Raw genomic sequence first — 26,051 nt, 5'->3', positions numbered from 1 at the left:
CTATACTATTTGCTATGCAAACTGAATATTCCAATGACTGTATTTCCATGCATATGTTCAATAAACACATACAAAATATTTCAGGAGACTGTGCAATAATGATCTTAGCAGAAAGCAGAAGTGAAAACCAGGAGAAGACTATCAGAAGGAGATGAATCAGTTCATTCTGTGCACACAAAAACAGGGCAAAGTAAAGGAGGGAGATCGTGATTTTGGAATGAAGATCTCTTGGCTAGGCAAGAACACTTTGTATGGGGAACAAAAGATAGCAGAAAGTGTTTGCCGAAGCCTGAGCAATTTCAGGATATGATCACAATAGTTAAGTAAGTAAAGAAAAAAAAATGTTACTAACTAAAATATTAATTACATAACATACTTTGGTTATATAAAATATTTACATCAACATCCCTTGTTATTAAACACGACAGTAGTTCTTTTAGCTAGCCTGTCTAAATACTGGAAGTCCTAACATTAAATTTCTTAACACAAACTCTGCAAAGAAAAACAAAACCATGAGGGAGTGATGTCAGCAGGACAGTAAACCATAGGCACCCATTACCCATGAGGGAACCAAGTTAAAAACAATAAACGAAAAGCAAGTGGGGAAAATTCAACAAACCAATCAAGAAGAGGCAGCACCCAAGCAAATGCTTGTCCTAAAACACTAGATGGAAAAACATAGGAAAGTTCATGACAATTTCCTGGCCTTCAACTTCCCTCCTCCTTCTTACACTGCATTGAGAGTTAACTGGCACAAGTCTCCCCATTCCCAGAGGTTCCCTCAGGCAGAAATGCTAAAAACATGATAGAAACACTCAGTAAACACTAGAAATAGAAAAAAGTGACCTAAACACAATAAAGGACATGTAATAAAAGCCCACAGCTAACATCATAATCAATGGGGAAAGACTTAAACCTTTTCCTCTAAGACCAGGAATGTAACAAAGATGTTTGCACGACTTCTAAAAGAAAAACTACGGAAATTCCTACCAAGAACATGGAGATAGAAGAAAAACACATATAACCAATCCCAACAGCAAATGAAGCAAATCCATCTCTTCTGAAAAACGAAATGTTCGAATACGTAAAACACCCCAGGAAATTCCTGTAGTGCAGTGGTTAGGACTCCACACTTCTACTGTCAGGGGCCCAGGTTCAATCCCTGTTGGGAGAACAAGGATCCCACAAGCCACATGGTAAGGCAAACACACACACACACACACACCCCTTGAATAGTTGGCAAAAAAAAAAAAAAGAAATAATGAACTCAGAAAAACAACAATATACAAAACCAACAAACAGAAGTCAATACTGTTTCTATATATTAACAATAAAAAAATCATGAAGGAAATTCAGAAAACTCCATTTAAAATATTATTAAAAAACTAAAGTACTTGGCAAAACTTTACAGAACAAAGCAAAGATATATGCTCTATGAACTAAAAACAGCTGAAAAATAACCCAAAGGACACAAATTAATGCAGACATCTCAAGTTTATGGACTAGAAGTAAACATGGTCAAGGTGTAAATACTACTACTCTAAGTAATCAACAGTCCAAAGCCATACCACCCTGAACAACCCCGATCTCCTCTAAGTAATCAACAGATTTAACCCAATCCCTAATAAAACTCCGATAGTGTGTCTTAAATAGATAAATCCATCGTTTAGATTCAAATGCAACCTCAAAAGACTTTCCTGGTGGTCCAGTGGCTAAGACTCCATACTCCCAATGCAAGAGACCTGGGTTCCATCCCTGGTCTGGGAACTAGATCCCACATGCTGCAACTAACACTTGGTGCAGCCAAATAAAATTTTTTTTTAGAGAGACACTCAACAAAAAAACCAAGGTTAAAAAGAACAAAGTTGGAGGTTTCACAATTACTTTTAAAAGTCTCAGAAACCTAAACTAATCCAAGCAGTGTGGTATTAGCACAAAGACCAGTGACATACAACAGTGGCACGAGAAATAAATTCTTGTGTATGTGGTCCAAGGGGATCCCCATGTTCCACAAGAGGATGTGGACCACCCAATGGGGGAAGGACAGGCTACTGAACAAAAAATGAATTATGGTTCCTATTGAAAGTATCATTCCACTTCATAAGTTCTCTTTAGAGAACATTTAGATGTTTTAAACTTAGCTGTTGATGTAAAAGAACAATGGCACACAGGTGACCAAAAGATGGCATCAGTAACTGTTTACAAAACAGCTTCACAAACAAGAATGGGAACTTGGACAGCGTTATCCTGAAGAGAAATCCCTATACTGCTTGCTGAGAATGTAAGGGGATGGTTATTGCACATGTGAACATCACTATCACGATGCCATTGAGACAGGCTTTTGTGACATTGCTCAAAACCACAAAAACACCCAGAAAGATTTATCAGCCAGGCTCTGGAGATATTTCTTATTTCGTATCATAGAATATGCAGACCATATCAATATAGAATGAAGTGGTTATTTTCTATATAGTGGAAAAAGATTACAATATATGATGAATAGTTCAGTTCAGTCGCTCAGTCATGTCTGATTCTTTGCGACCCCATGAACCTCAGCACACCAGGCCTCCCTGTCCATCACCAACTCCCAGAGTCCACCCAAACAAACCCATGTCCATTGAGTCGGTGATGCCACCCAACCATCCCATCCTCCGTCGTCCCCTTCTCCTCCTGCCCTCAATCTTTCCCAGCATCAGGGTCTTTTCCAATGAGTCAGCTCTTCGCATCAGGTGGCCAAAGTATTGGAGTTTCAGCTTCAACATCAGTCCTGCCAACCAACACCCAGGACTGATCTCTTTTAGGATGGACTGGTTGGATCTTCTTGAAGTCTAAGGGACTCTCAAGAGTCTTTCCAAACACCACAGTTCAAAAGCATCAATTCTTCGGTGCTCAGCTTTCTTTATAGTCCAACTCTCACATCCATACATGACCATTGGAAAAACCATAGCCTTGACTAAACAGACCTTTGTTGACAAAGTAATGTCTCTGCTTTTTTTTTCAAAATAATCTGTCAACCAGTACCCACTCCATAGATAAGTTACACAGAAGAAAAATTTCCTCTGAGAGTTCAAATAAGAAGTAAATGTTAAAAAAAAAAAAAAAAGAAGTAAATGTTTGTACTTTCCATAGAATTCTCTGACGAGGGGAAAGTCTGCACACACTATCAATAATGAAGCTTCCCCTCGGCCCTTCCAAGATATGACCTGTTATACCCTCAAAGGCATGTACCTTACTCCACAGACCAGGACTCTTTTTTGTCTCGTTACAAGGGTAAAATATTCAGATAAGAAACAAATACCTCCGCATAAGAGGAAAAACACATGACTTGCTGTGGCTTTGCCAGAATCCTAGTCCCTTGCTCAACTGAGGATTGATGGGAATACAGAGAGGAACAGAAAAATATTTCCAAAATTTACGGGCTGTTATCTCCTTCTGAATACAAAGGGAACAGTATAATGCACAGAAACATAGCTCTTTTCCTAAGACTTCTAAATCAAAAGCACATAGGTAGGAAACAGGAAAAGGTGTGTGTTAAAAGTTTTCCATTGAACTTTATCACTACAAAAGCTCTGGAACAACTCCTGATGTATCATGAAGTGGGCAGATCATCAGAGGAAAAGGTAGATTTAAACTCCTGAGGCTGCGTCCTGAAGCTTTTCATGTCTGAATCAACAGGGATTTCAGATCAGCCAAGTAAAACCGGGGCTCCCAAGAGGCACACAGTGGGAAATGCAGAGATACCCCAGGGTAGATCCCAACTTCAAAGGGAAGTGATCCTCACCCAAGGAGACTAGGTTCCTGAGGGTCTCCACCATCACGTCCCTGTACAAGGCCCTCTGAGCAGGGTCTAGGCATTCCCACTCCTCCTGAGTGAACTCTATGGCCACATCCTTGAAGGTCAGCTGTGCCTGAAACGAAAACACATTTCACCAAGGGGCCATGAGGAGAGCTCTTATTTTCACACAAAAGGAGAAGAGGAGAGAGGGCTAAGGATGAACTCAGTTGAAGTAATATTCTGACAGATCCATGGAAAGCTATTTGGAGGAAATTATGGGCCTTTAATTTTAATTCCTTATGCTTTTTCCCAGAGATTATGATAACCTCTAACCAATGTGGAGGATGATTAATGTCCAATGTGGAGGTAAATCAATGTCCATTTTTGTGGACACTACATGAAATACATGTAAATAAGATTTAATAATGAGTAGTTTCTCCAGAAGTGTTAGAGTATGTGTTTGTTACACACTGCTATTCAACATCTAGATGAGCTACACTATGAGTGATGGCATCAGAAATGACAGTCAACAGTGCTTTAAAAAAAAGGTCAAAATCTTAAACCATGATTACACTGACTAAAGGTGTTTGAATACTTCGAAGATGCTAAGCAATACTCTAAATGCTTTATGGCTATCAACTTTTTTTTAATCAACATCATAGCTCAGTAGAAAAAGAAGTATGCCATCCTACAGAGACAAAAGTGTCAGAGACATTTGGAGAAACTCTACTTAGTTCAAGAAGCTAAGTAATCATACAGCAATAATCTCAATTAAGGAGCATGAGGTCTTGAACTCAAGATAAAGAAGCAAAAACTCAAGTAAGAGAAGAGCATTAGAAAAAAAAATAAAGAAGAGCACTAGAAGCATACTGATAGAGGGTTCCCTGAGAAAACTTGAAATAAGGTCAAAGCGAACAACACAAAAGGCACTAAAAGATCATTACAGATGTGGGTGCACAAACACATACATATAACATGTTAGTAATCTTACTGTTATCTGAACCTTGAACAGGAGAGTGTAGGAAAAAATTCAAGGCCACAGAATATATTTATGATATAATTTCAGCTACAAAAAAATGCAGTACATAGTTTTAAAATTATGATGTCTTATCAAAACCGTGGACTTGCAGATCCATGAACTAACTTATGGACACACATGAATTACAAATGCAGAACTAACTGAAATGAGAGATGTTGTCTAGGGACATTTTTTTTTTCAAGTGCAAATAATTTGAGAGATCATTCCAGAAATATCCAGCAGCATCATTCCAAAAAGGAACATTCCAGAAAGTTCCAGTGAGGAAGAGAAAGTTGCAGCCATGGGCAACTGGAGCTCCATGTGAATGGACATGCTCTGAGAGTCTGTGAAACAACCTCAGAATTGCCCCCACAGAGGAGTGAGGGAGCTTGGGTGTTTATCTACTTACTCCCACCCAGCCCTCATTTTTCTTTTTTTGGCCTCACGGCATGGCATGCAGGATCTTAGCTCCCCCAACCAGGGATGAAACTCTTGCCCCCCTGCAGTAGAAGTGCAGAGTCTTAACCACTGGACCATCAGGGAAGCCCCCATCCCTCATTTTTGGGGGTTGTTCCTGGCCCACACAGGAGAGTTCAGTGTTTGCAGTCAGTTGCCATCAAGAAGGTACTGGAATGGTAAGACCCAAATGAACAAGGAGGGACAGGACACCCTTATGTATTCCCTAACTAGCCTGAAATTCCTTAAGAGAAAGGAGTGAGTTCATAGAATTCACTATTCTACTCCCAACAGTCTGTGCAGGATTTGGTATGCAATAAGTAAACAATAAGGATAGAGAGGATAAATCAATCAACATAAAGAAAATTTGAGACAACAGTTAAGGAGACTTCCAGGAGGTTGGGAATAAATATACACGCTTGCTGCTATATATAAAATAGAGGGAACTACCTGGCCATTCCCTCTGGACATATTTTTGCATGATTTTTCATCATCAGTTTTATATATGTGAATTTCAGCATTTTTTGGAACAACAAAAGAGTCACCTGTGCTAAATGGTACCAACAGGAAAAAAGCAGGAAACGTTAACTACAGCTTCTACGGAATACCTATATATAAATACAATTTAAAAACACAGTATTTATTTCTGTAAACACTGACTCCTAAAACATTGACTCAAACTTAGAAAAGTTACGGAAAAAATATATTGTAATTAAGAAAGAATATTTCTCCAAATATCATGATCAGAAGGAAACACTTGATGAATTCGTACCGAATTGACAGTGGAGTTAAGGGGGCTGGCTAGGGGTCCTGCCTTTCACCTCAGTACAGCGTGCCTGAGCAGGGACCAACAGAGGAAGTAACGAGAGGAAAACAGAGTGGGAGCAAGACACACAGCATGTCAGAGCTGGAACTGTGAACATTCACAAATCTAAATCAAAAAGTAGAAGGATGGAAAAAGACATCAGGAATTACTGCACAATATCAGACAAAATAACCTAAGGGAAAAAACTAACACAAGACACAAAATACATCGTGAAATGAGAAAAGGGTAAATTTGCCAAGAAGCTATAATAATTATAAATATATACACATCTAACATCAACCCAGGAGGATCTGATGAAGGGTTTTATAACAGTGATTCAAATGTGGAGTCTCGGATAAAACTAGGGTGTGAGGAGGGCTTGTGTTCCCTAAATCTTGTCTCCCCCAGGTTGGAAGGTGTTCAATATGCTACTGGGGAAAAGTGGATGACAACTACTAATAAATCTAGAAAAAACGAAACAGCTGGGACAAAAGAGAAATGATGCTCAGTTGTGGATGTGTCTAGTGGTGAAAGTATGTCCGAGGCTAATAAGGAATGATACTGCATGGGAACCTAGAATGTTAGGTCCATGAATCAAGGTAAATTGGACATGGTCAAGCAGGAGATGGCAAAGTGAACTAAAATGGACAGAACAGGTGAATTTAAATCAGATGACCATTATATCTACTATCATGGGCAAGAATCCCTTAGAAGAAATGGAGCAGCCCACATAGCCAACAGAAGAATCTGAAACGCAGCACTTGGGTGCAATCTCAAAAAGGACAGAATGATCTCTGTTCACTTCCAACACAAACCATTCAATATCACAGTAATCCAAGTCTATGCCCCAACCACTAATGCTGAAGAAGCTGAAGTAAAACCGGTCTCATGAAGACCTACAAGGCATCCTAGAACCAAAAAAAGATGTCCTTTCCTCACAGAGGACTAGAATGCAAAAAGTAGGAAGTCAAGAGATACCTGGAGTACCAGGCAAGTTTGGCCTTGCAGTACAAAATGAAGCAGGGCAAAGGCTAACAGTTTTGTCAAGAGAATGCACTGGTCATAGCAAACACTCGCTTCCAACAAGACAAGAGACAACTCTACACATGGACATCACCAGATAGACGATTCTGAAATCAGACTGATTATATTCTTTGCAGCCAAAGATGGAGAAACTCTATACAGTCAGCAAAAACAAGACAGGGAGCTGATTGTCACTCAGATCAAGAGCTACTTATTGCAAAATTCAGACTTAAATTGAAGAAAGTAGGGAAAACCACTAGCCATTCAGGTATGACCTAAAGCAAATCCCTTAATGATTATATAATGGAGGTGATGAATAGATTCAATGGATCAGATCTGGTAAATAAGAGTGCCTGAAGAACTATGGACAGAGGTTTGTAACTGTATAGGAAGCAGTGACCAAAAACATCCCAAAGAAAAAGAAATGCAAGAAGGCAAAGTGGTTGTCCGAGAAGGCCTTACAAAGAGCTCAGAAAAGAAGAGAACCAAAAAGCAAAGGAGAAAGGGGAAGATACATCCAACTGAATGCAGAGTTCCAGAGAACAGCAAGCAGAGATATGAAAGCCTTCTTAAGTGAACAATGCAAAGAAATAGAGGAAAAGAAGAGAATGGGAAAGACTAGAGATTTCTTCAAGAAAATTGGAGATAGAATATTTCATGTAAGGATGAACACAATAAAAGGATAGAAATGGCAATGACTAAGAGAAACAGAAGAGATTAAGGTGGCAAGCATACACAGAAGAACTATATAAAAAAGGTCTTAACAACCTGGATAACCACAATGGTGTGGTCAGTCACCTAGAGCCAGACATTCTGGAATGTGAAGTCAAGTGGGCCTCAGAAAGCATCACTACAAACAAAGCTAATGGAAGTGATGGAATTCCAGCTGAGTTATTTCAAACCCTAAAAGATGATGCTGTGAAAGTGTTGCACTCAATATGCCAGCAAATTTGGAACACTCGACAGTGGCCAAAGGACCGGAAAAGGTCAGCTTTAATTCCAATCCCAAAGGACAGTGCCAAAGAATGTACAAACTACTGTACGACTGCACTCATTTCACATGCTAACAAGGTAATGCTCAAATGTGCTCCATAATAAGAGAAGCCACCGCCTTGTGAAGCCTGAGAACTGCAACTAAAGAACAGGCTCTGCACCACCTGAACTAGAGAAAGCCTGGTTGCAGCAACAAAAACACAGTGTAGACAAGGAAACCCAGCACAGTCCAAAATAAATAAATAACAAAATAAAATTTTTGAAAAAATTTAGAAAGTTGCAGCATAAAATATCAGCACATGAAAATCAACTGCATTTCTATCTACACACAATGAACCATTTCTACAGAAAATGAGAGAACAATCCTATAGAAAACTTAGGAAAAAGATCAGACAAGTAGGTGTAAGACCTCTACACTGAAAAGTACTAAACTTTAACACAAAAGTCCCTGGAGATATATATAAATAGAAACACACCCTGGAGTGGGAACTTTATGCTTTTAAAATGACCAAATTAGGGTGGGAGGGAGGCTCCCAAGGGAGGGGATATATGTATACCCATGGCTGATTCACATTCTTGTATGGCAGAAGCCAACCTAACATTGCAAAGCAACTATCCTCCAATTAAAAATAAATTTAAAAAAATGTACGGGACTTCCCTGATGGTCCACTGGCTAAGACCCCATGTTCCCAATGCAGGTGGTCCAGGTTCCATCCCTGATCAGGGAACTAGATCCCACACGCTGCAACGAAGAGTTCGCATGTTGCAACTAAAGAACCTGAATGCTGCAACAAAAACTGAAGATCCTGCAATGCCGAAACTAAGACCCAGTGCAGCCAAATAAATAAATATTTTAAAATGCAAATAATAATATATGATTAAAAAAATTCCTTCATTTGCAACGTAGCAAGACCTGGTATACCCCTATAATTTTTCAATGGAAATTAAGAGGCAGTTGAGCTGATTAAAAACAGATAACATTTTCTTTCCTTAGAAATAGCAAACTACAAAAATCAAGCCAATAAGATTTCACTGTAAAATTTTCTTAAAAAAAAAAAAAAAAGACCCAAAGAGAGACTTCCCTGGTGGTCCAGTGGTTAGGACTCCAGGCTTCCACTGCAGGAGGCACAGTACACAGATTTAAGGAATTCCTATGCCATTTTTTGCAGTTAAAGAAAAAAGAAAATCATTCCTAAATTCATAGGGAATCTCAAGAACCAGCAAACAGCTAAAATATTCTTGAAAAAGAGGATGAATGTACAAGTGTCAGGCAGGATACTTTGGAGCCAGGGAAGAATAGAAAATCCAAAAAAGGACATTTGAAGGACAGGCTGAGAATATGACTTTACCTGAGAAATAGGCATTCCTGACTCCTGTTCTGTTTCCTCCTCTTCCTCTTAGCAGGACACACAAAAAGGGAGAAAACAAAATATTAGACTAACTGGTAAAACTAGGATTTGTCTGTTAATATAAAAGATCATTGACAACTTTACCAAGTACCAACCAAAAAGGTCTAAAATTATTTATTACATACCAAAGAGCTTTTCCAGTACAAAGGGAAAAGAGGACAAAGCAAGCAGGCCTCCAAGAAACCTGAAACACATTTTCAAAAGAATGAATTTTTATCATCTAATATTTGTGGTGTCAGTGTTTTAAAAATTTCACAATGTATTATATTACTATTTAAAGAATGATTTGATTATAGAAAAGCACCAAAGCTTATTAACAAAAGTTAATGATCATTTCCAGGGAAACAGAAACTGAATAAACTAAAATTTTTTCCAAGCTACAAAAAGAATTATATGTAAAGGTATAAGAAAGAAAAGTAGGTTCATCACAAAAAGGAGCATTCTCAATGTTCTTTTTTTTTAATTGACTTTTTATTTACTTATTTTTTGGCCACACTGGGTCTTTGTTGCTGTGATCGGGCTTTCTCTAGTTGTGGTGTGCGGGCTTCTCATCGTGGTGGCTTCTCTTGTTTCAGCACACGGGCTTAGTTGCCCCAAGGCATGTGGGATCTTCCCAGACCAGGGATCGAACCTGTGTCCCCTGCCTTGGCAGGCAGATCTTTTACCACTGGACCACCAGCAAAGTCCTCAATGTTCCTTTTAAAAGGCACCATGCAGTGACAGATTCAATCATTTCTTGCCCCACTTGTTGTCTCCTACTCCTGTGCCCCATGTCAAGCAAAGGGAAGGGGGCGACTCACAACTGAGTAAATCAAATCACTGGGTGCGCTAGTGGTAAAGAACCTGCCTGCCAATGCTGAAGACATAAGAGATGCAGGTTCCATCCCTGGGTCGGAAGACCCCCTGGAGGAGGGCCTGGCAACTCACTCTGGTATTCTTGAGAATCCCATGGATAGAGGAGCCTGGCGGGCTACAGTCCATGGAGTCGAGAAGGGCTGGACACAACTGAAGTGACTTAGCAGCAGCAGCCCCCTGGCTAAACAGGGCTTGCAAATACAAGTTATCCTCTGATATGAAGAATTACAGAATGCACAAGACACAAGTTCTGCAATTCTCATCCTCATCTGTACAATTAGAGACATCTTATTACATTCTAAAATAAGAAATCATATATCACAACTTATCCCCAACCAAACAACTCACCATCCATCTGCATCCAGTTCCCACTACCCACCTGCTCTACTGTTTTCATTTTAGTTGGTTAATCTGTCTCTTTTCTTCCCCTCTGCTCTCCTGCTCTTCCTGTTTCTTCCCTCACACCTGTCCTGCCCACTCTGTAAACTGTTCCCCTCGAGATGCTTGGTCTCTGCATCCTTTCTGATGGTCCTCCATCTGTGTTTCTGCCTCTTTCTTGCCCCTCCCTGCTCCCTCTCTGCCCTCCAGTTACACCCCTTCTCTCCCTCTTCCACTCCCCTTCTCCCCCTTCTCTGACACCCCAGGTGGTCATGCATCCTTCCTGCTCTCGCTTCCTCTTGTGGTCACACTTGATCCTCCTTCTCTCCCAGCGCCATGCAGCTCTGCAGCCCAAGTGTCCAGCTCTTTCATCCTCTCACCCCACTCTGTGTGAAGTGCCTCTCCTTTGGTGGCCCTGCCCCACCGCTGATCCAAGGCCCCTCTATGTTACTCTCTGTCAGCTACAAACTGGCACTTGCCATCTACCCACATGCCAGTAGTCATGTTTGGATGTGAGAGCTGGACCATTAAGAAGATTGAGCACCGAAGAATTGATGCTTTTGTACTGTAGTCTTGGAGATGGCTCTTGAGAGTCCCTTGGACTGCAAGGAGATCACACCAGTCAATCCTAAAGGAAGTCAACCAAGAATATTCACTGGAAGGACAGATGCTGAAGCTGAAGTTCCAATACTTTGGCCACCTGATGGCAAGAGCCAACTCATCAGCAAAGACCCTGATGCAGCAGAAAATGAGAAGGTTGCATACCGTCACCGACTCAATGAGTTTGAGCAAACTTCAGGAGATAGTGGAGGACAGAAGAGCCTGGTATGCTGCAGTCCTGGGGGCGACATAGAATCAAACAGAACTTAGCAACTAAACAATAATAATCTACCTGTCTACCTCTACAAGGGTTAATTCATGTGCTGCTGCAGCTGCTGACCTTCAATACCTTCTGAAAGGAGTTCACAGTGGAGAGCAGAAATGAAGCATCTGTGATTGGGGGAGAAACTGGCAGATCAGGTCTTCAGATGGATATTTTCAGGAGCCAATTTTATGAGCCCAATTCTTATTATCTCCCCATATCTAGAAAAGCACTAAAGTCCTCCATGGTAATGACTGTTCCTTGTGATTAGCAAAACTTCACAAAAGTAGTAGAAAACGTCTGGAAAAAAATATGTGCTTGATTGCATGTAATCCCCCTTCACCAAACTCTATATACTGACCTTTCCCCCTGCCTCTTTGCAGCAGCTTCTCAGAGCTATGTGAAGTGCTGTTTCCTGGACTGCAGTTCTCATTTTGCCCCAAACAAAACTTTACTTGCAAACCTCACACTGTGCATTTTTTTAAACTTGACATCTCCCATCCCCAGAGATCCAACTTTGTAAAAAATCTGTATCTTTATTCACCTGCTATTTTCAATGCTTAATCTTTCATTTCACTCTGTTTACAAGTCCCTCAGCCACAGTCTCTATCCCTATGGATTCTCCCTCATCCTCTTCTCATTCTCAGTTTTTCTCTCAGTTGCTCATCATCTGCTTCTCCTGAGCTCTCTGACCCACATATTTACAGGGCTGAGTAAGACATCTGCCTACAGGGAAAAAAAAAAAAAAAAAATTTTTTTTTCCATCATGTGGAATTTGGAACAGAAGACCACTGTGTTTCACAAGGCTAGCTCAGGTCACCTTCCATTACAAGGGGAGGCTTGCTGGGCAGAAGGACTGGCCTCAGGAGATGGGAGGACCGATGTGATGGCAGGGAGGAGGGGGTCTTAGGAGAGGGGAAGGCTGTCCTGAATCCCAGAGTTAGGAACGGGAGTGAGGGGACAAACTAGGTGATTAAATAGTTAATCCAACTAGGGGATTGTCAGTAGAATAACAGACTTGTCAGACTCCTGCAAGTTAATGATTACTCAAGAAAGCAGGCTTGCTTAGCAACAAAGCTATTCAACAGATGCTCAAGAGGACCCTGAAACAACCCCGCTCAGTGAGCTCAGTAAATTACCACACGCTCTGTGCACACATAAAAAGCACTAATTTGTGAAGCTAGCTTGACCAGGTAGGAAAAACAACAAAAAACTCCCCTGCCCAACCTGTTGGTGGGACTGATGCAGGAAGGCTGACACCTACTCAAGAAAGACGAGGAAAGTCTTCTCCCCACCTCACCCCCCACGCCACTTTCCCTCTGATGATAAAGCTGTAACCCAGCAAGTTCTCTGGGCTTTGCATCCTCTCGGCTGCCCACTTGTAAGACTCACAAACTTCCTATTCTAATAAATCACTTATCTATCACTTTGCCTCTCTCTGATTTTTTTTTTTTTTTTTTTTTTTTTTTTGCACTGAGACTGAAAGGACTGTGGTGTGGAAGCTCGGCGGCGACCCCTTCCACCGCCACCAACGACACAAAAGAGCTTCACTAGGTCCCGCCAGGAGGACCGGGCCTCTCCCTGGGCGGGAAGGCCAGCGCTGCCCTCCAGGGCTCCAGAAAGCGGGCTGGGAGGAGAGGGGCGCGAATCCGCCTGGCAGAAGAGGGCTTAACTGGGGAGCGGAGGGACTAACGGGTTTTTCAGCCAGAAAATGTAGCGAAAGGCGGCGTCTACGTTGACTGAAGGTAGAAGAGCCGAGGCACCGACCTCCGGATGAATCTAAACCCCAAACACCCGACCTGCACGAGGACTTCTGGATTTACCTGGGGGTGGAAGGGCCAGGTGCTGAGATGTCAGGTATCTAGTCACTCCAAAGCTCCCGAGGTTTGAGTGACGGAGGAGGCGCAGCAGGAATTTACACAGAAAGCTGACGCTTAACCCGCGGCGGTTCAACGTTCTTTCCGCGCTCCGCGCCTCCCTTTCCGTAACCAACCGCGCACGCGCGGACTTGGACGCAGGGCCTCCGGGGGCGCTGGGCGGGGCGTCGGGCCCAGGGCGGGTGCCGGCCGCGAGTGAACCCAGACCTGGGAGAGCAGGCGGGACCCGGCGCCTCCCAGGATCCCCGAATGTGCTGTTACCTTACTGTCTTGAATAATTTGGGAGTAAAAGCGTACAGCCGTGTGGGCTACCTTGGTGGGAAGCTAATCTGTTTCCCCCTAACAAGTGGAGAATGGTTACGAGAAAACCTGCTTTTGCCAGCAGGTTGCTCGCACTCTGGCTGGTCTCGAGAAGCAAACGCTTCGGTGGTTGGGAAAGCGCGACTAAGAGTGGTTGCTGTGCCAGTGAAGTTGCTCAGTCGTGTCCGACTCTGTGCGGCAATTACAATTCACTTGAGCAATTGGGACGACAGGGGATGAGATGGTTGGACGGCATCACCGACTCAATGGACGTGAGTTTGAGTAAACGCCCGGAGTTGGTGATGGACAGGGAGGCCTGGTGTGCTGCAGGCTATGGGATCACAAAGAGTCGGGCACGACTGAGCGACTGAACTGAACTGAACAGTTTAGGGAAACAAGAACTTGACATGCCCTTCTGTATTACCAAACTAGAATGAGTGATGAAAGTCTCCCATTGAAGAATGGGCCATTTCACACCGACATCTTACAGAGTACTTTTCCCTTTCTATAATCCTCATTCTGGTAGGACTAACTCAACGCCTTCGTTCCAGAGCCTCAGGGACATAACCTAGCATCTGAGACTGGAGCACCATGGCATGTAGTAATTTCTGTCACTAATCACTGCAATACATTTTAAAAATGCAATATTAAAAAAAATTCTTATAAATTGCATTTTTTGTTCAAGTGTTTTACTTGCCTTTTAAAATCACATCCGCTCCCACCTCCAGTTTGAGATATACCTGACTTACATGACTGTGAGTTTAATTTGCACAGCATGATATTCTTACAGAGACGGAAATAATTATCGCAGTAAATTTAATAAGCATTTCTCATCGCATGTTATACTCAGGATAAATAACAAACTGCAGACATGTTCTCTCCCTCATATCTTTTCACCTTTTCTCTGTTCTTTAGGTGGAAATGGGATATTGCAGAAATTAATTTTTCTTATTAAAACTATGATGGCCATTTAACTAGTAGCTAATATTAGGGAAAATATGAGACAGACATTTGCTGAAAATCAGACAAAATCTAAAAATGAAAAGGGTTTTACTTGAAACCTTCACCATCCTTGGCCACTCAGCAGTCATACTGCTACAAGGACAGTAAAGACTAAGTGGTCATAGATTTAGAAGGGGCAGAGGATGCATCAAATCACACAGCTCACCCTCCAGACTTCCTCTTACCATATCTATCATTATTCACTTCTTGTATCTAAAATTCTGTCATTCAGCATAAAATTTCAGTCTATCCAAGGCCATTCTTGAAGTAGAAGACAGGGTTCAGTCATTCATGTCTGACTCTTTGTAACTCCATGGACTGCAGCACACCAGGCTTCCCTGTCCATCACCAACTCCCGGAGCTTGCTCAAGCTCATGTCCATTGAGTCAAGTGATGCCATCCAACCATCCCATCCTCTGTCGTCCCCTTTTCCTTTTGCCTTCCATCTTTCCAGCACCAGGGTCTTTTCCAATGATAGTTCTTTGCATCAGGTGGCCAAAATATTGGAGTTTCAGTTTCAGCATCAGTCCTTCCAATGAATATTCAGGACTGATTTCCTTTAGGATTGACTGGTTTGATGTTACAGTCCAAGGGACTCTCAAGAGTCTTCTCCAACACCACAGTTCAAAAGCACCAATTCTTCTGCACTCAGCCTTCTTTATGGTACAACTCTCACATCCACACATGACTACTGGAAAAACCTTAGCTCTGACTAGATGAACCTTTGTCCGTAAAGTAATGTCTATGCTTTTTAATATGTTATCTAGGTTTGTCATAGCTTTTCTTCCAAGGAGCTAGAGCCATTTAATTTCATGGCTGCAGTCACCATCTGCAGTGATTTTAGAGCCCAAGAAAATAAAGACAGGGTTACATGAAGCAAATAAAAGCTTTGAAAGCTTCCGTTTAAACTTGAAACATGCCTCTCCACGCATACCAAATTGGCCCAGGAACTCAAAAAGACAAGCTTACATGAAATGGGCAAAAAAAGTGCAAATCCTCTCAAGTGAAAGGGAGGGTTGCCTTAGTCTAGTGACCAAACTTGATATCAAAGGGCAGACACACATGATCTCACAGAAGGTTGATAAATGGCTGTACATAATATTTCTATATATATGAATAACTGCAGCATCTATCAGAAGTGACTTTTCCCTTTGTTTACACTAAATAAAATTACTGATATTAGATAAAACAGGGAATATCACTATAGACCATGCAGGCATGAAAAGGATAGAAAGGAACTCTTACAAAAACTCTACAAGATTATAAGATGAAATGTACTAATTCCATGAAACCCATAACCTACAACAAATCACCAATATTAAACATTATTTGAATAACTGCCTTGAACTGCAATACAGATTTATAATTTCAAAATGCCCACCACCTAAGAAAGAAACTCAAAAGCAGAGACAGTGACTGTGAGAGCTTAAACTCCTCCATCATGCTCTGCATAGACCCTGCCTGGACTTTCTACATGTTCCCTCCAGATGTACCTTGTAGCTCCTCAAGATTCTGTGTAATAAACGTCTCCACTTCACTCTCCCTTGCAGTCTTTGGCAGGACTGTTGCCTAACATTCAACACTCAGGGGCTCTACTTTACAAAAGGTAATTTAACAAAGTTGCAACAATGGCATTTTACAATTCTATCAAATTTAAAAAGAATTACCCGCAATTCTATGTGATTTATTTTCAAGAAAAGAAACAGAGGAAGCACCTGTCAACTCAATTTATGAGGCCAGAACTACTAGGAAACAAAACTAGACAAATAGAAAAAGAGAAAGTAAATAATTAAATCCCCCATGAAGATTCAAAAATCCATCATAAAATACTAGTAACAGAAATGTAACATAAAGATTTCATATTAAAGATAACATAAATCAAGGAATTCCCTCGTGGTCCAGGGTTAGCACTCATTGCTTTTACTTGTGGGGCCCAGGTTCAATCCCTGGTCAAGGAGCTAAGATCCTGCAAGCTATGCAGCTCACCAAATATGATAATATAAATACAAATCAAGATCACTTAGCAAAGATAAATACATTATTCTTGGTTGTGAACAAATTCTATGTGGAGGATATTCAGTGTCCCACAAAAAAGATTTCCTGTCACCCTTTTGCCATCTCAGTTCTTTCACTGAATTAAACCCCCAAACTAATTGGTTTTATGTTTATACTGCATCTACTTTGTACCCATCATTGCCTTTTGAGCATCATTGCATCCTACGAGTCCCAAAACAACCCAGTAACCCCCTGCTATAAAACAGAACAAACACATCTGTCAGGAAAAAAAAATTCTGCTAAAGAAATGATTGAAAGTATTTTTTATTACAGCATAAAAGCAAACAACAAAACATATTAGGTAATAGCCTAATTTGAAACTGAAATTTAACAGCATTTGGAAAATCGAGTAAATTGTTTCATTATATTATCTAGTCAACATTTCCAAAAATTAATTAAAACTAGAGTAAAAATATCCCCATAAGTTTATTTAAATAGTATCTTACAAGTATTTTCCAGAACCATATCGAACGTGTGCTCTGGAAAACAAATGTAATAAATTATTAGCAAGACAAAAAGTGTAATTTTCCAAGCCAATTAAGTCAGGAGGTTCAGGAGTAAGCAAATCGGTGTTTTCCTTTTTTTTTTCCCCCAAAGTAGATAAGTTTAGCTTTATTGCTTTACCAAGCAAAGGGGCCACAGTGGGCTAATGCCTTCAACACTGTGTCTTTCAAACAAGAGGGGGTAGGGAGGAGTTTTATAATAATAGCTAAAAGTGGGTGTGGTCAGCTCGTGGACACTTCTTTGATTGGCTGGTGCTGAGGTAAACGGAAGTGAGCATCATTAACCTTCTGGCTCCAACTGCTCTGGGTTCTACATGCTGGTTGGGCAGCAGGCTTAGTGTCTCCCACCTGGTGGGGGTTTCAGTACCTGGAGCCTGGACTTACTGAGGCTCAGGTTCTGTGTGTCTCAGCGCAAAAGGAATTCAGCAAAGTGACAGACAGGCAAGGAAGGAACAGACTTACTAATATAGGATACTTGTGAGGCACACTAGTTGGCAGGTGAGAGGGGTCTGCTTCAGTGAAGTTTTATGAAGTCTAATCCCATTAAAATTTTTTTTTTTTGGCTTATGGGCTCTTAGTTTCTTAACCATGGATTGGACCTGTCAGCTTGGCAGTGCGAGTACTGAGTCCCAACCACTGAACTGCCCGGGAATTTCCCGATTTAATTTTTGATGTTTGACTATTGACACTTTTTAATGTTCAGGAAGAACTTTTTCTTTTTCAGCCTATTGGAACAAACTAATTAAAGGAAAAAAAAGCCTGAGTGCTCCTTTGAGACAAACTGGAAGTTCAAACTGTAAGCTTGCCCTCCATGAAGGCTCATCACAGTAATTAAATTTTCCTCTCATCTTAACTGCTCTCCCTACAATTCCCAAGATTAAGACTCATGTCTCATTAAACACAGAGGCAGGGACTTCCCTGGCAGTCCAGGGGTTAAGACTCTGTGCTTCCACTCTAGTGGGCACAGGTTTGATCCCTGGTTAACTAAGATCACATATGCCACATGGTACAGCAAAAAAAAATAATAATAAAAACAACACACAGATGTAAACAACACCTATTCCCATGCAATGGAGAAAGTAACCAACGTTTTCTGGGCACTGTTCCTACCACATAATCCGTCCCTAGTAACCTGTCCCTCTCCTCTCATGAATAGTCCAATCCCTTAATGTCCTTACTGCTCCGCTCATGGTCACCCAGCAGAGGATTATGTTCTCTAACTCACTGTGATCTATCCATGGATTCTGAACATAACAAGCACGATGGGCAACAGCAATTTTACACTATTCTCTGCCCCTCCCTGATGCTAATTAATACACTACTGAATTTGGTTAATTCGGGGTCCTTGTTTTACCAGGGAACGTGGATGTGAATCAACCAAATCTAATGAAGTCAGCTCCTTCATTGACTCCTTACTGACTCCTTCCCAGAGACCATCATCAAAAACCTGTAATGAAGATTAAAGTCAACAGACTTCAAACTTCAGGTTGAATGGCATAAATTGTAATGTGGCCTCTTCAAGAAAACACAATTAATAGAATATTTACAGAGTGAAGACAATTGCCAATTTATACATGTTTTCATGTCATATACAAATCATTCCGTAAGTTTTAACTTATTGTGACTTGTAATGATTCTGAAGAACATAATGATCTCCCATTAATCTTAAGAGAACTGCAGACTTATTCCTTTTATGGATTGGCTGACACACGGGCTAATTTAAGAATTGTGCAAAAACTTTACCTACTTCGTTACATTTGTAAGGATCATCCCCAATATGAGGCGTTTTGTGATGAAACCTCAGGAAGCATTGTTTCATCAAATTCTTTCCACATTTAGTAAATCTCTTTAGTTTCTGACTGTATGAATTGAACTATTACACCAAAGTTGGAGATACCTGATGAAAACTTTTATAACATTATATTTGAAACACTGTTCTCCAGATTAAATCTATTTCAGTGATTTTATCTTCAGGTACAAGCCTTAGCACACATACTAGTTTGTGTGGTTTCTTTCAAAGGTATGTACTGAGAAGTCTGGTGAATTGTGCAGCCTGGATAAAACCTCCGCTCGTAACTCAGTAGGGTTTCTCTTAAATGGACTCTCCCCTGTTGCCTCATACTTGAACTCAAAGTAAAGATTTTGCCGCAGTTGTTACATTTGTAAGGGATAATTCCAGTAACTCCCCCATCTTATGATCTTTGGGTAAAATCCTTGCCACACATATTATATTCGTGTGGTTTCTCCCCAGGATAAATATTCCAATATCGAGTGATGAGTGAGCATTAATTTGGAACCTGGCCCCATTCATTACCTATGTAATGTTCTGTCCAGCACAGATTATTTGATGACTGGTAGAATGTGAGGCCCGAGTAAAGGTTTTGCCCATTCCTAGCATTTGTGAGGTAATAATCTCCAGAAAGAAATCTCTGGTGAATGAATTCTTTGTCTAAAGGGCTGGTCAGACTAAACATACTTACCTGATTTCTCTCCAGAATATTTTCAATGAAGCCTAAGATAGCAACACTTGCTAAAAATACTTCCTTAAAGTTTGTCATCAATGTGGGTTATCTGACGGTAAGGTAGGCTTCACAATACACTGACAAATTTATCAGTCATTATATTTGTCAGGTTTCTCTCCAACATGAAACATCGGTTTACCTTAAGGTTTGAATTTTGACTCAAAATTCATTGAGCCTCTAGCTCAATACATGCCTAGAGCTTCTGTCCAGTTCGAGTAGGTGAAATCACCCCTGAATATTCATTGGAAAGACTGATGTTGAAGCTGAAGCTCCAGTACCCTGGCTACTGATGCGAAAAGTTGACTGATTAGAAAAAGCCCGTGATGCTGGGAAAGACTGAAGGAAAAGCAGAAGAGGGAAACAGAGGATGAGATAGTTAGACAGCATCCCTGACTCAATGGACATGAGTTTGCACAAACCCCAGAAGACAGTGAAGGACAGGGAAGCCTGGTGTGCTGCAGCCCATGGATTTGCAAGGAGTCAGACATGACTTCGCAACTGACCACAACAAATGTAGTGACGGCTGAGATTTAAGAAAAGGCTTTTCAACAGTCTTTACTTTTGTAAGGTTCCCCTTTCGTATGAACACTTTGATGCTTTGCCAGGTATGCCTTTCGACTGAAGCAGCTGCCACACTCATTACATTTGTAAGGTTTCTCTCCAGTATGAATTCTCTGATGAATTGCAAGATTTGAATTCCGATTGAAGACCTTGCCGCACTCGTTACATTTGTAAGGTTTCTCTCCAGTATGAGTTCTCCGGTGAATTTCAAGGTATGAATTATAACTGAAGACTCTACCACATATATCACATTTACATAATTTCTGTCCTGTATGGATTATCTGATGTCTCTTGAGGTTTGAGCTGTGATTAAAGATTTTGCCACAGTCTTTACATTCGTAAGGTTTTTCCCCAGTATGAATTCTCCGATGAACTGCAAGGTATGAATTTTGACCAAAGACTTTCCCACAGATGTCACATTTATATGGTTTATCTCCTGAATGGATGATTTGATGTTGTATAAGGTGTGAGCCAAAATAAAAAGTTTTGCCACACTCATTACATTTGTAATGTTTCTCTCCAGTATGAATGATCTGATGACTGACGAGGGTTGATCTAATACTGAACATCTTACCACACTCGTTACATTTATAAGGTTTCTCTCCAGTATGAATTCTCTGATGACTTGCAAGGTTTCCTTTTTGACTGAAAGCTTTGCCACATTCATTACATTTGTAAGGTTTCTCTCCAGTATGAATTCTGCGATGTTTTGCAAGGTATGAATTCTGACTAAACACCTTGCCACATTCATTACATTTGTATGGTTTCTCTCCAGTATGTATTCTCTGATGAACTGTAAGGTATGAACTTTGAGTAAACACTTTTTCACATATATCACATTTATATAAGTTCTCTTTTGTATGGATTATCTGATGTCCAGTGAGGTGCAATCCATAGTTAAGGGTTTTGCCACACTCATTATATTTGTAAGATTTCTCTGAAGTATGAATTGTTCTATGAATAGCAAGGTCTGAATGTTGACTAAAGACTTTGCGACATACATCACAATTAAATATTTTCTCTTCCGTATGGATCAACTGATGTTGAGTGAGGTTTAAGTGCTGATGAAAGGTTTGACCACTCTGATTACAATTGTAAGGGCTGTCCTTGTGTGCCCTCTGGTCTTGTGTCAGTACTGAAGGATGCATAAAATCATTCACACATGGATTACCAAGGTTGGACTGGATAGTAGAAGAAATTCCTTGAAGTGGTAAAAATGAGGCATTAATGTTGATACTCCTGTGAGCTTCATTAAATTCATCAATTTTCTCTTCACTTTTATAAAGCTGCAGTTCATTCCCAAAGCTTAATGGAAGTCTGTTTTCAATAGGCTGAATTCCTGTAATGCTTCTACCACATCGCTGTCTCTTACAGGGGAGATTTTTGCCATGGGATACAGGCTTTCCTTTGTAATTTCTTTCCTCATCTCTTGGCTTAAACTCAAAGTCACATATATTTTCCTGGATTTTCCTGAGGTAAAAATCTTCAATTTTATTCCTTTTGTGTCTTCCCAGTATAACTATTTGGAATCCTTCTCCTCCATAAATGTTTGCATTTAGTTGTAACTTCTTGATCACATGCATATGAGAGATATCTACAAGATATAAAGAACCATAAGTAATCCCTTTTAAGTAATCCTATTTTTTTCCATAAGTAATCCTATTCATTATAATTCATAAGTAAATACTTCATGTTAAATACATGATATTATACCAAACTAGTACTGACATAAAAAGGAGTTATGAAAATCCCCAGTCATGATATTAAAACCTTTGCAAACACAAAATGAATGATTCTTTAGTAAAGTGATCTGAGGTAATTCCACTTAATTTTAGGGCACCCAACAACCTACGTAAAAACACTCATTGTAAAAACTTCTGTTGACTATCAAAAGTGTATATTTCAACCATGACACCAAAGCGCATACCAATTAGCAGTAAACATACTTACTGGTGCCTCATAACTGAGGAGAAAAGAATATTATTATACTATGCATATATTATACATACTTGTTAAATATAAATGAATGCTAAAAAATCTGACAAAATATATTACAACAATAAATAATCCAAAACGAACATATTTAATGAATAATCACAATGAGCGGCAGTTTCGAATTTGGAAACAAATGTAACAGAGATGGAGAAGGAAATGGCAACCCACTCCAGTATCCTTGCTTGGGAAATCCCATAGGGAGTCTAGTGTGCAACCGTCCATGGAGTACAACAGGGCTGGACACGGCTTAGCGACTAACAACAACAAATGGCAGTTCTAGCCAATGTGTGAGAACAAAGACTTGTAAGGAATTGGGGGATGGGGCTGAAACCAACATCCTATTGTTTACAGATGTGAATGTCTATTTAGAAAAACCAAAATAAACTGCAAGCAAATATTTAAACTAAAAAAACAAAAAAAAACAAAAAAAAACAAATATAACAGAGAAAAAATAGCAAATGTGATAAAAGTTTTTTAAAAAACAAAATGTTCTTTGAAATATCTCCTGTAAAACTATGTACCCATGAAGCAGCATAAAAATTCTAAAAGACCACCTTCTATAAATAAAATTTAAATATTAATAAATGAAATATTCTCCATTTACATTAACAGCTATTACACAGAGCAACTCCCTACTTGTGCAGTGCCCTAAAATATCCAGGTCATTGCCTCCAAAATGCATATTGCAAATTTATTTATTTGACTATGGTCATAGACAATATGGTTGAGAACAAATTGCAAGAAAAAGGAATACAATATATAATAAACAAAATGGATATAATAAACATATCTGAATATTATCTTTTTATACAAAAGCCACTTTTGATTTGTTAGTATAAAAATGCACTATTTCTGGAGTGGGAAACGGCAACCCACTCTAGTACTCTTGCCTGGAAAATTTCATGAGCAGAGGAGACTGGTGGGCTACAGTCCAAGGGGTCACAAAAGAGTTGGACATGACTTAATGACTGAGCCTGCACACACACAATGTATAATATATAATTTTTACTGTTGTAAAAATTTACTGCTATAAAAATTTTAAAGCAAATAAAGATCTTTCTCAAAAGAAAAAAAAAGCACTATTTCTGAGAATTCCCTGGCAGTTCAGTGGTTAAAACTCAGCACTTTCACTGCCCTGGGTCCAGGTTCCATTCCTGGTTGGGAAACTAAGATCCCACAGGCAGCATGGTGTGCCAAAAAAAAAAAGGACATTTCATGTCATCTAACATTACCAATTTCTTTTGAAAGTCTTGAGGAAAATAATCACAATTTTTCAAGTAAGGAAAGTGGAATCACAGATTTATGCACATGACCCCAATTGACACAGAACATAAAGTGAGAACCACAGTATGAATTTTGATCTACAGTCTGAGACAACATATACTTAAACATGACTGCCCACCCAAGCAGTCTAGATTACAAAATACTACAACAAATATCAGGAGTTAAGAAAGAAAACGTCAAGGAAAACACAAGAAGTGAGCTGTGTAACTACTAAGGGGATTCAGCCACCCCTTTTGAAACTGGTTTCTGAGTTATCACAGCTGTACACAGTGATTTAGGTTGTGTCAGGAGAAAGCTGTTCAGTACACAGAGGTGTTATTTTTACAGTGCAAGTAAAGTGGAGGGTGGAGGGATGGTGAAAGAGTGCTGTGGAAATTAAGAAGTTTAGGATAATAACTTAAATATACTAGAAAATAAGAATCTTTCATCCACATCATGGTTTCATGTAAAGAAAGATCAGAACTGAGAAATGGCTTGGGTGGAGCATAGAGTACCTAATCTACAAAGCTTTTGACTGTGAATACCACTGTACAAGGGCAACTAAAATACTGACCTTAAGACAAAAGAAGAATTGGTTTAGCAATAGAATAGTTCGGTACCATTTTTAACTAGGTGAATTATACTATGAGTATGGGAAAGAACCAAATGAAAAAAAAAAAAAAAAAAAAGAACCAAATGAGATTTAAACACTGTAGAAAGAAATTAACTCTCAATCTATTACACTATTTGCTATGCAATGTATCCAACTGAGTATTTTAGTGACTGTATTTCCACATATATGCTCAATATAAACATACACAGAATTCCAGGAGACTGTGCAATAATGTACTCAGCAAAAAGCAGAAGAAAAAACCAGGAGAAGACCATTACAAGGAGTCTAATCTGTATACACAAATGCAGAGCAAAGTAATAGGATCAACAGTATTGTAAAGGAGGGAGATCATGATTTCAGAATGAATGTCTCCTAGTTGGGTGAGCAGAGTTTATATGAGGAAACAAACTGAAAGTGCTTGACAAAGCCTGAAGATACAATCAGGATATAATATATTCCAGGATATAATCAAAACAGGTAAGTAAGTTAAAAATGAAAAAAGTAACTAAACTATTAATTACATAATATCCTTTTGCATATAAAATTTTTATGCTAGCTCTCCTTATTATTAAACATAACAGTGTTTTTTTAGCTGGCCCCTCTAAAAACTGGAAATCATATTAAATTCTTAACACAAACTCTCAAAGAAAAATCCATGAGGAGTTATGTCAGCAGGCCAGTAAACCACAGGCACTCATTACCCATGAGGAACCAAGTTAAAACAAAGCAGGGAAAAAAAAGCAGAAAACAATTTGGGAAAACTCACCCAACCGGTAAAGAAGCAGCAGCACTCAAACAGATGCCTGTCCAGAAAACACGAAACTGAAAAATGTAGGAAAGTTCATGACAATTTCCTGGCCCTTGACTCCCCTCCTCCTCCTTACACTACGTTGAGAACGAACTGGCACAAGCCTCCCCATTCCCAGAGGTTCCCTCAGGTGAAAATGCTAAAAATATGACAGAAACATTCAGTAAACTAGAAACAGAAAAAAATGACCTCAACACAATAAAGGACATGTATTAAGAGCCCATAGCTAACATCATACTCAATGTGTAATGACTTAAAACTTTTTCCCTAACATCAAGAACTAGACAAGGATACTTGCACTATCTCTAAAAAAAGAAATTACTAGAATTTCTGGCAAGAACACAAGTGTAACAAAAACACATAAAACAATCCCAATAGAAAAAAGAAGCAAAACATCTCTGTTGACAAATGAAATATAAGAAACCCTGGAGAATTCCCTGGCGGTCCAGATATGGTTAGGACTCCAGGCTACCACTGCCAGGATCGATCCCTGGTGGGGAATCTAGAATCCCACATGGTGTGTGTTGTGGCAAAAATAAAATAAATAGAAATTTTAGCTCTGAAGATTCTGGAAAAAAAAACTGATAAAAACAATGAACTCAGAAAAATGAAAATATACAAAAATCAATACTATTTCCCTACATTAACAATAAGAAAATCAAGAATTAAATTCAGAAAATTCTATTTACGATACCATCAAAAAAATAGAGTGTTCAGCAAAACCATAGAGAGGAAGGGAAAGATATATGCACTATGAACTGAATACACAGCTGAAAAATATCTGAAAAGTCAAATTAATACAGACATCCCAAGTTCAATGGATTAGAAGTAAATATGATCAGGGTGTAAATACTACCCTGAAGTGATCAACAGAGTCAACCCAATCCCCAATAAAATCCCAACAGTGTGTCTTGAAGACAAAGATACATCCTAAGAGTCAAATGCAATCTCAAAAGACACTCAATAGCAAAACCAAGA

The 26,051-nt window shown here is 39.6% G+C and overlaps 1 protein-coding gene across 23 annotated transcripts in view; it reads right to left on the bottom strand.

Annotated features, from left to right (window-relative positions):
* Nucleotides 1-26,051, bottom strand: part of LOC129631040 (zinc finger protein OZF-like) — a 281,286-nt gene that overhangs the window by 91,758 nt on the left and 163,477 nt on the right. For 10 of the 23 annotated variants that reach the window (XR_008703862.1, XR_008703860.1, XR_008703861.1 and 7 more), the window contains exons 3-5: nucleotides 9,605-9,663; nucleotides 9,420-9,466; nucleotides 3,782-3,908 (exon numbers count right to left, since the gene is read on the bottom strand). The exons of 2 other annotated variants lie outside the window; for them this stretch is intronic. Coding sequence is in view for 17 of the 21 variants with exons in the window: in XM_055551783.1 (XP_055407758.1) it covers nucleotides 3,782-3,908; nucleotides 9,420-9,466; nucleotides 9,605-9,663 (233 nt within the window). In the remaining 4 variants the exon portion in view is untranslated. Of the gene's footprint in view, nucleotides 1-3,781; nucleotides 3,909-9,419; nucleotides 9,467-9,604; nucleotides 9,664-13,397; nucleotides 13,701-20,364; nucleotides 21,989-25,031; nucleotides 25,088-26,051 lie in introns of those variants that run through there. 11 more of the 23 variants (XM_055551773.1, XM_055551775.1, XM_055551774.1 and 8 more) reach the window with 5 other exon arrangements.

This window comes from Bubalus kerabau, chromosome 17 (assembly GCF_029407905.1).
Source record: "Bubalus kerabau isolate K-KA32 ecotype Philippines breed swamp buffalo chromosome 17, PCC_UOA_SB_1v2, whole genome shotgun sequence".
Taxonomy (NCBI): Eukaryota; Metazoa; Chordata; class Mammalia; order Artiodactyla; family Bovidae; genus Bubalus; species Bubalus kerabau.
The sequence above is the reverse complement of the archived record's forward strand: the minus strand, read 5'-3'. Positions and strand labels throughout refer to the sequence as shown.